The 11,071-nt window shown below is 43.2% G+C and overlaps 1 protein-coding gene across 3 annotated transcripts in view; it reads right to left on the bottom strand.

Annotated features, from left to right (window-relative positions):
- The window catches only part of nelfcd (negative elongation factor complex member C/D), a 47,209-nt gene that overhangs the window by 23,565 nt on the left and 12,573 nt on the right, over positions 1 to 11,071 (bottom strand). For all 3 annotated transcript variants that reach the window (XM_078419240.1, XM_078419238.1, XM_078419239.1), the window contains exons 5-6: positions 5,172 to 5,279; positions 1,190 to 1,342 (exon numbers count right to left, since the gene is read on the bottom strand). In XM_078419240.1, coding sequence (XP_078275366.1) covers positions 1,190 to 1,342; positions 5,172 to 5,279 — 261 coding nt within the window. The remainder of the gene's footprint in view (positions 1 to 1,189; positions 1,343 to 5,171; positions 5,280 to 11,071) is intronic.

The following is an 11,071-nucleotide window of genomic DNA, read 5'->3' as shown; positions in this document are numbered from 1 at the left end:
GGGGGAGAGAGGGAAAGGGGGAGAGAGGGAAAGGGGGGAGAAGAGGGAAAGGGGGAGAGGGAAAGGGGGAGAGAGGGAAAGGGGGAGAGAGGGAAAGGGGGAGAGAGGGAAAGGGGGAGAGGGAAAGGGGAGAGAGGGAAAGGGGGAGAGAGGGAAAGGGGGAGAGAGGGAAAGGGGGAGAGAGGGAAAGGGGAGAGAGGGAAAGGGAGAGAGGGAAAGGGGGAGAGGGAAAGGGGGAGAGGGAAAGGGGGAGAGGGAAAGGGGGAGAGGGAAAGGGGGAGAGAGGGAAAGGGGAGAGAGGGGAAAGGGGGAGAGGGAAAGGGGGAGAGAGGGAAAGGGGAGAGAGGGAAAGGGGAGAGAGGGAAAGGGGGAGAGAGGGAAAGGGGAGAGGGAAAGGGGAGAGAGGGAAAGGGGAGAGGGAAGGGGGAGAGAGGGAAAGGGGGAGAGAGGGAAAGGGGGAGAGAGGGAAAGGGGAGAGAGAGGGAAAGGGGGAGAGAGGGAAAGGGGGGAGAGAGGGAAAGGGGGAGAGAGGGAAAGGGGGAGAGAGGGAAAGGGGGAGAGAGGAAAGGGGGAGAGAGGGAAAGGGGAGAGAGGGAAAGGGGAGAGAGGGAAAGGGGAGAGAGGGAAAGGGGAGAGAGGGAAAGGGGAGAGGGAAGGGGGAGAGAGGGAAAGGGGGAGAGAGGGAAAGGGGAGAGAGGGAAAGGGGAGAGAGGGAAAGGGGAGAGAGGGAAAGGGGAGAGAGGGAAAGGGGAGAGAGGGAAAGGGGAGAGAGGGAAAGGGGGAGAGAGGGAAAGGGGAGAGAGGGAAAAGAGGAGCGAGGGAAAGGGGAGAGAGGGAAAGGGGAGAGAGGGAAAAGGGGAGAGAGGGAAAGGGGGAGAGAGCGAAAGGGGAGAGAGAGAGGAGAACGACACATACGTTTGATCTCTTGTGGGAGGGGAAGTGCAAAATGTAGTGTGAGATCAAAGAGCATGCTGTAATTGCAGCGTTATGTAAAAATCCCTGACCCGTAAAAAGTAATACCATCTGAAGCAAATCTGATATGAATAAGTAGAATCGGCGGAAGGGAGTGCAAACCTGGAGAAAGAAACAATGGGGGCTGTTGATGAGTTTGCTTCTTCATAAATACACTGCTTTGAACCAACATCCCAAAGAATTCAGCTATCACAAAACTGAATAGAAAGGCACTCACTGCAAATTCAGGCAGGTTTTTCTCCAAATGTTCTTCACCTCCATCAACAAGCGTGGCAAGCGAGGTGCGGAGAACACGGGAGAAGACCTCTAGCTGCTGACAGGCTGTTGACACGCTGGTTATTTCACCCTGGTATCCAGCATCTGAAATTAGCTGTGGTGAGACCAAAACACAAAAACAATTTACCTGCTGAACAAATGCATAAAAGGAAAGTGACTTTTTACCCAATTAAATTGGTTTTGATTTAGCCAGAGATTTGGTTCTTATTATACTTAATATTTATTTTAAATCGTTACAGATAGTCCATCCTCATATTCAAAAGGTTCACTGGTACGCTGTGCATTCTCTTTCTCCTACAGGGAAAGGAGCAGTTCTAGGATTCATTACAGGGATGCTGCCTATACTGAAGAAAGGTGACAGAGCCAACGTACTGGAAATGTGCATCAAAATTTATGGACATAATGCAGCAGATTTGACAAGGAAAATTATCTTTCTTTGGAATCAGTTTTTCATAACAATATAAGAAACAGAGGTAGGAGTAGGTTAACTGCCCCCACAGCCCTGCCCTGCCATTCAATAGGACTATGATCAATCTTACCGTAACTAGAATACAACTCTCTTGCTCGCTTCCCATTCCACTTGACTCCCTTATAGTTAAAATGCCAATTAATCTCCACCTTGAATAAATTCAATGACTTCACCTCCACAACTCTATGGAGTAATCCAAATCTCCACAACACAATGGAGATCCAAAGGCGATCATCCCTCTGAATGCAAAAATTCTACTTCACTCTGTTATAAATGGACGACCCTTTACTCTTTCACTCACTTAAGTAACAACTTTTTCATTCTTGGTGAAATTTGCATGTAGATCAAATTGCTCACAGCCATCGACATATGCGTTATCCAGGTGTGAGAATGCAACTGAGAATCATTGTACAATGTTGAAAGATTACAGCAATCCATCAAATGTTTCTGAAAGCAGACTTTATTATGAAGATGTTATCACAAGCCATGCTTGTGGTTAAATATGAGATGTGTGCTTAAAGAGTCTGCTTGCGAATGGAAAGCATAAGTAGGCAATACGTTACTGAAATGAGGCGATCTATCTGTTCCAATTCCCACAGGGAGAGTACCCAGTGTTGAACCCTACCAAAGTTGCTTTGAAGGGTAGATGATAAGCTGTTTCTTCACTTTGCTAAATTAGGCACTCATATCTCACAGAAACACAGCAGATTGCAGATGCTGGGATCTTGAGCAAAAACAATTTGCTTGGTGGAGTAAGTGTTGCTGCTCCACCTCCTCTTTATGGAGATTTTCTTCCCTCCACTCTTTCAGTCCAGTGGAAGGGCACTAACAGATGCTGCTTGGCCGACTGAGGTCCTCTCGGACCTTATTACTCACATCTCACAGTTGGGTTTCTCTGAAATAGGAAACGTGGCTGCTATCATCCTCCAAAACAATTCTGAGATCCCTTTTTTTTTGCTTTGCCTATACCTAAATCTACCCTTCCCCATTGTACTAATTGTTCTAAACATATGCACCTCATCTTTATGCTTACTACGAATTAAGTAAATATTTGCAGGTAATTTGAATAAGGATTTTACCTTCATTAAAATGAATGAACAAAGAAGTGTAACAAAGCAGAAGTGGAACAAAGTGGACATAGAAGTGGAACAAAGTTCAAGTCAAGTCAACTTTATTTGTCACATACATATCACAAGATGTGCAGTGTAATGAAAGTGGCAACGCCTGCGGATTGTGCTAATTGTTTTTGTGCTAGTTGTGATGCACATTTATTAAAAACCACATTGCATGTTAATAAACTGGAAGATCGAAGAATTGGAAAGACCTAATTTTAAAAGTACAGATTCTTGGTTAGGCCACAGAATACAGTTCTGAACTTATTGTTTAAAAGTGTACAGAGATAAAGATCAGGGTCCATTTAGAAACTGGTGCGAGAACTGAATCAGTTAGCCTTTGAGAGAAAAAAACTGAATGTGTCTATTGAAGTGTTCAAAACTTATGAAGATTCTTTAATAGAATAAATATTTAAACTAACAGAGATTCCAAAATTAGGAGCCTGAAGTAGAAAACAACTGTTGATAAATGTAATAGGAAATTCAGGAAAATTAGAAAACTGTTGAAGTCAACACAGCTTACATGCATTTAAAGGAAAGTGAGATAAACAAATGAGCAAAAAAAGGAATATAAGAATATATTAATGGCATTATATGAAGTTGGGTGCATAAAGAGTAAAGAGTAAAGCATAAACCACAGAATATGCCAAATGACATAAACATTAGGCGCTGTCTATGAATCTGACATATGAATGGTGAATCTGAAACAGGACTACAGGTACTGGAATGATATGGAGCAAAAACAGCAATAAACATAGCTAATTAGTCCCACAGGCAATGGATCAGATACAATGTCTGCCGTCCTGCACAATGTCATGGATTGTAATGGATTTTGAAACAGCTGACAAGAGGAGGAAGCTCCAAGAATACTCAAACTTCAACAGTGGCTTGGTCATGAATGATAAAGGCAAGGCTGCAGCAACCCCAGACTTGTTTAGACACAGGTGCTGAGAGAATGATTCCTCTCCACTCCCTCCTGAGATCTCCACCAATACAGAAGTTGGTCTTCAGCTAATTTAATTCATTCCACGTGCTATCAAAGAAAGGCTTAAAACATTGGATATAACATAGAATGGGACAAAACATCTCGGAAGAAGTATTGAGAACTAATGTTCTAGAACAAGCCAAATCTCTAGCCAAGCTGTTCCGGTAGTTAAAACAATGGCAACTACCCAACAGCATGAAAAGATTATGCCTTGCTCACTCAAAGCATTCAGCCAGACCTGGACAATATCCAGGCAAAGGTGGGAAAGTAGAAAATCAAATTTGGTCTAACTGACTATCCTTGACAGTTAGTGACATCACCAATATCCTAAGGGTTACCATTGGCCAGAAGCTCAGTTGGATCAGTTACCATAGTTGCAAGTGTTGGTCAAAAATTTGGGTATCTTGCAACCTATCCCGACATTCCAAAGCTTCCACACCACCTACACACGGCACAAATCAAGATTGTGATGAATCGTTTACTCTTCACCATACGATTGGATCTCCAAAAAGACTGAAGGAGGTTGACATTATCCTGGAAAAAGCATTCTGCTTGACTAACATCCCATTCATCACTCCAATTGCTCATTCCTTCTCCACCAGCATAGAGCAAATACACGGCAGTTACTTGCGTAGGATGCTCTGACAAGACCTCCCAATACTGCAGATTCGACCACCATGGGAACACCAGTCCCTACAGGTTCCCCTCCATGTTGCACACCATTCTGATTTGGAAATACATTCTTATCCTGCACCATTGCTAAAAATCTAAATCTTGTGCCTCCCATCAAACACCATTGTGGAAGTATCTCCACCAAATGGATGCAACAAGAGTTCAAGAATGTTTGTCATATGCACTAGGACCGGTACAATAAAAGTTTTACTTGCTGCAGCTTTATAGGAACATTAAACATTACAAACAACAAGTAAATAAAATAAATGAACAGATATTCTAGGTAAACCAGACCTTGATAATGCAAGCCAAATGCATCGCACAACCTTGGTAGTGCAAAGCTATTCTTGGACCAGGAGGTAATGGTTCTCAGGCTCCTGTACCCCCTTCTCGATTGGTAGCGGCAGGATGGGACCGTGGACAGAGAGGTGTGGGTCTTTGATGATATTAGCTGCCTTCTTGAGGCAGTGCTTCCTGTAGGTTCCTTCGATTGTAGGGAGGGCTGTACCTGTGATGGACCAGGCAATGTTCACCACTTTCTACAGCCTCCTTCAGTTTTGAGTGAGGAATTACTTACTGCCTTCTTCTGGGCAATTAGTAATGGGTAAGAAATAATGGCTTTGCTAATGGTGCCCATTTTTCAAAAACAAGTGAGAGAAAAACATCGCAACCTAGTTGGTTTTACCTTAACGGTAAAATTGAGCATCAAGCAGTCGGGGTGAGCTTCTGCCAGTTTATAGAAGAGGTCTCTCCAAGTTACATGAGCAATCATTTGCTCTAGCCAAGCTGGTGTCTGCAACAAAAAACACACGATGATTAAATCAAGGAATCATGTCCAAAACTGCAAAAGAACTATTATGTCTCAGTCAACTCAAATAGCTATGAGATGTAATGGCACATCAACCCAATGGGTGCTTAAAACACAGCAAAAGACATAATGTAATTTGAATATTAATTTTTACCACTTTGGAAAGTTTTTAAAGACAAGGAAGTGAATAGTTTAGTAGTGTAGTCACAGGATTGCAGTCTAGTGTATTGCCTAAACCAACAACTGAGGCTGAGGACCTTTGTCCTTGTTTCAATGTTTATGGCAACTTGCTGTGCAGAAATTAATTTGTAATTTTCTTGCATGATAATAGTAAGTGCTCGTCAAAAGTATTTAACCAGCCATAAAGTATGTTATTTCATTTATATCTTTATATGATCGAGGCCATGTCATGACAATTGCTACTGGATGTTATACAGAGATCCACCGGTTAGCTGCAGGTCAATGTGCTCCTGAATTCCACGGTGTACCATGCAATGTGGATGTCAGGGAAACAGGTCAAATGTTGGGTCATCCAACCTCCCGCTTCATCTCTGGATGCAGCACTAACTCCAAGATTTGTGCTCAGAAATGCGGAACTGTGTGGCCAGTCAGTTTGCATCTGATCCAGTAACTTTACACCACCCTTGCATGGCGTATGTGGTACAACCCCATTTATTTAAATGGGATCTAAAGCTGTAAGTTAAAGGAAGCTGTAAGCTGTAAGTTAATGGTTTGTTTTCCAAGAAAACCCAGAAGGTAGGGCAGTATCTGGGGAGGGAAATGAACAGACCCTTCTTCAGACTGATGGCGTGGAGGGGTAATGTCAAGTCAAGTCAAGTTTATTTGTCACATACGTATACAAGATGTGCAGTGAAATGAAAGTGGCAATGCCTGCGGATTGTGCTAAACTACAAAACAGAATAGATTTTTTTTTTAACACAAAACAAAAATGAATACAGTTGTGTCGCTTCCTTATTTTTGGCTTGATACGAGTGGTGTTGGTTATTCTGTTGAGACATCTGTTGCAGATGGGCAGTTCAGCCCATTTTTAAAAGCACCAATTTAAGTGATGTGATGTGATGGCTTTACACATCTGAAGAAGTCAACACCACATGTGCCCTTTCTCTTATCTCAGTTAACATGAGGCATTTACTTATTTCTTGGAAGTGTGTGGCCGGACTTTATTAATACACCAAGAAATCAAACTATTGCCTTTAGAGCATTGGTTAAATATTATTGAATCTTTTAAAGTTTGTTATTTCTGCTTGTTTTTTTGTACAAATTCCTCTCTGACCAAACTATCTTGACAAATACTACATTTTGTAGTATATTTTATTAATATATGGGTAGTTAAACCTTTCTGCATATGCTTCTACCAAATAATGCATAATCCTATAGTCAACATATTAATCTTATCTGCTCAGCTTTTTGCCACAAAGGGGACTCATTGCTTGGATTCTCCCCAACTGCCTCCTCCCAGTGACCTAATTCTTTATCTGTGACTCCGAGTGCAAAAAAATAGAGATGGACATGATCTTTATCAGATGTTTACTCCAAAACAACTGTGACAAGTCAGATGAACAACTGGACTTGGTCTTTCTCAAACTCACAATAGCCTTCAGTTCTCTTGATGGGGAAACAATGTGGTAAATTCTTTTTGGCTAATCTCAGAAGTGTATCTCCATTTTATGTCTACTATATGATGACAGGCCATTTGGTCCACGGTTGACTTAATCCCAATGCAGGTTGGGTTGAAGCAAAGCTGTATCATTACTGCAGCATTCTCAAACTTTCTTGTCACAGTATTCCACACCATGTTCAGCAAACGTTCTGCTGGAATGGATGAAATCTACAGGACAACGAGAGAAGTGTTCAACCTTTATCCACTCTACTTGTAAACCAAGGACATGCCAACTACAGCCATTAAGCCACAGTTTGCAGATACTTGGAGTCTGAGCTCCAAGACATCATTAACTTATTCCACTGAAATATGAGAGAATAGGATCTGCACTAAACACTAATATGGAGATCTTCTACCAACCTATCCCTGCTGCACTACTTTGCAGGATGAGGGGGGATCTTATTGAAACATATAAGATAATTAGGGGATTGGACACATTAGAGGCAGGAAACATGTTCCCAATGTTGGGGGAGTCCAGAACAAGGGGCCACAGTTTAAGAATAAGGGGTAGGCCATTTAGAACGGAGATGAGGAAGAACTTTTTCAGTCAGAGAGTGGTGAAGGTGTGGAATTCTCTGCCTCAGAAGGCAGTGGAGGCCAGTTCATTGGATGCTTTCAAGAGAGAGCTGGATAGAGCTCTTAAGGATAGCGGAGTGAGTGGGTATGGGGAGAAGGCAGGAACGGGGTACTGATTGAGAGTGATCAGCCATGATCGCATTGAATGGCGGTGCTGGCTCGAAGGGCTGAATAGCCTACTCCTGCACCTATTGTCTATTGTCTATTGTTCCCTGTTTTTGAAGGTCAATGATGGTATCTGCAGATCATGTTCCATATCACAGGAACCATCTGAATTTAAACGGATGTTGATGATGAAATTTCCCACTACTTCCAGTTTGACAGCTTTAGCCATCTGCAGCCTATTGAGGGGCAAGCTGTCTGGCTTGTAGAGATCTCATCTTTCCCCCGAAAATTGTTCCGATTCAATCTAATGCCTCCCCTCCTACACCATTCCTCCAGCCACATTTTCATAATGAAACATGTAGTAAATGCCCTTGAATGCCCACTGGATTAGGGAACTACATACTGTATACAAAGTGTTTGTGGGATGTTATGTTAATGGTATATACAGAAAATGAGAGGGCAGGTTATTTTTTAATTAAAAATGATCACAACCATAAGCTGGAAAGAGTGCAGAGATGATTTACGAGGATGTTGCTAGGGCTATGAGCTCTAGAGAGAGGTTGGATAGGCTAGGACCTTATTCACTGGAGGAGCGCAGGAGGATAAGGGGTGATCTTATAGAAGTGTATAATATCCTGATGGGAATAGATAGGGTAAATTCATAGATACAAAATGCTGGAGTAACTCAGTGGGACAGGCAGCATCTCTGGAGAGAAGGAATGGGTGACATTTCGGGTCGAGACCCTTGTTCAGACATAGTCTCTTACCCAATATAATGGAATCTAAAACTAGGGGACATAGGTTTAAGGTGAGATGGGAAAGGCAACTTTTTCACGCAGAGGGTGGTGGGTATGTGGAATGGGCTTCCAGAGGAAGTATTTGAGGCAGGTACTTTTCAACATTTAAAAGGCATTTGGACAGGTACATGGATAGGAAAGATTTAGAGGGACATGGACTAACGGGGCAGGTTTGACGAGTAGATAGGGCATCTTGTTCTGCATGGGCTGAAGGGCCTGTTTCTCTACTCTATGACTATATTTTCTAAGATACCAGAGTAAGAAAACATTGATGGCAAAAAAGTGCAGGTTCCTATTTTATAGAAGTATAGTTTAAAAACAAAACATTACAGGACATGGGTAGGACAGGTTTGGAGGGATATGGATCAAGCGCAGACAGGTGGGACTAGTGTAGCTGGGACATGTTGGCCAGTGTGGGCAAGTTGGGACGAAGGGCCTGGTTCCACACTGTATCACTCTATGACATGGCTGAACACCTGCCCCGCTGAGTTACTACAGTTTTTTGGGTCTATTTTCTGTTCATTTTGTGGGCTGTGATACCAGAAGCTGATGATAACAAATGATGTCAACCATGGTTCGGACCATAGTACTCTCTAAACATTGTGGGTTCAGTATATTACTCCATTCACTTGAGTAAGGCACCTCGACGGACGCTGTACTAAGAGAGTGCAGTCTTGCTTTCCACTCCCACTCTAAACTGCAACACCCCTGCGGCTGCACAATTTTAAAGCTGAACAATTTTAAAGCTGCACAAATCAAGTCAACCTCTGGACCTCAATGTCGTAGCCACCCCACAAAGTGGAGCGCCAGGTCTTGGCCGGTAGAGCATGAAGCAAGGCCTGCTTCCTGGGTTTCCAAACGTCTTGAGAAGGCTATCAAGATGTATTAAATGTCTCTCGTTATCAGACATTCGAAAACAGTTGAAATTAATTTAAAATATTTAAATACTTAAATCATTTTAAATGATTAAAAGATAATTTTACTTAAACACGTAATGAAGTTTCAGAAATTAAATAATACTGAGGAAATTAAAGAAGACAAAACAAACAAGAAACCCACCCGTCGCCTTAACCATTACAGCCTCTTGCAAGTACTTCAGCAAAAGCAGTTTCCATTCCCAATCCCCCTTCCCACTTGCGTTGTGGATGGAACACTCACCGGTGTCTCCTCTGTTTCTGCAGTATTGCTGTCGTTCTCACTCCCTCTCTCCCGTATAGGTACAAGAATATTCAGCAAGTCCTCGCCTTTCACCCCACCGGCCTCTCATTCGAACATATTATTCTCTGGCAATTCGCCCAACTCACCCCCGCCCACCCGCATCCTAGGCACCTTCTTCCACAGGAGAAGTAACACCTGCCCCGATGCAATACCTCCTCCCTCACTTCCAGCCAGGTACCCTCGCAGCCCTTCCTCGTGGGACAGAGTTTCACTTGCATCTCTTTCAACCTTGCCCGTCACATTATGGTGCTCCCGATGTGGCCTCCTTTATATCTGCAAGAACAAGCATAGACTAAGCGACTGTTTTGCTGGAGATCTGGGCTCTGTACACCAATGTCTGCTGGAGCTCCAGTTGGTTGCCAGCAATTTGATCTCCGCTTCCCATTCCCATATTGACCTTTGCGTCCTCGACCTACTCTCCTGACCAAATAAAGCCGCATGAAAACTGGAAGAACAGCATGTCATACTCAACCCAATGGTATAAACATTGAACTCTCCAATTAAAAGGAATCCCCTGTTGAACACCTTTAAAACCACTACCATCATCAATCTTTTCTTTCCCCTCCTCTGTCCACTTATCTCCTCTCCCTCCCTACTCCATGTCCCTCATTTCCATTTTATTCCATCCCCTTTCCCTTCCCCATGTACCCTTTTGCCCATCTCATTCCCTGTGGCCTTACAATTCACTCCTCCTCTTCCTTATCCTGTACCTTTATGTCTTCATTTCACCTCTAGTCTTTGACAATCAATCATCCAGTTTTGCCCCACCCCTACCTCTCTTTACCAGCATTACCCCTCCACGCCATCAGTCTGAAGAAGGGTCTGTTCATTTCCCTCCCCAGATACTGCCCTACCTTCTGGGTTTTCTTGGAAAACAAACCATTAACTTACAGCTTACAGCTTCCTTTAACTTACAGCTTTAGATCCCATTTAAATAAATGGGGTTGTACCACATATGCCATGCAAGGGTGGTGTAAAGTTACTGGATCAGATGTAAACTGACTGGCCACACAGTTCCGCATTTCTGAGCACAAATCTTGGAGTTAGTGCTGCATCCAGAGATGAAGCGGGAGGTTGGATGACCCAACATTTGACCTGTTTCCCTGACATCCACATTGCACGGTACAACATGGAATTCAGGAGCTGGGTTTTTAGGTTAGTTTAGAGACACAGCATGAAACAGGCCCTTTGGCCCACTGAATCCACGCCGACCATCGATTAACCATTCATTCTAGTTTTATATTAACTCACTTTCGTAATCACTCCCTACGCACCTGGGGCAATTTACGGAAGACAATTAGCCTACAAACCCGCACATCTTTAGGATGTCGGAGGAAATCGGAGCACCTGGAGGAACCAAAGTGGTTACAGGGAAACGGTGCAAACACCACACAGACAGG

Source organism: Rhinoraja longicauda, chromosome 22 (assembly GCF_053455715.1).
Source record: "Rhinoraja longicauda isolate Sanriku21f chromosome 22, sRhiLon1.1, whole genome shotgun sequence".
NCBI lineage: Eukaryota > Metazoa > Chordata > Chondrichthyes > Rajiformes > Arhynchobatidae > Rhinoraja > Rhinoraja longicauda.
Note: the sequence above shows the minus strand (reverse complement) of the source record. Positions and strands in the feature narration are given on the sequence as shown.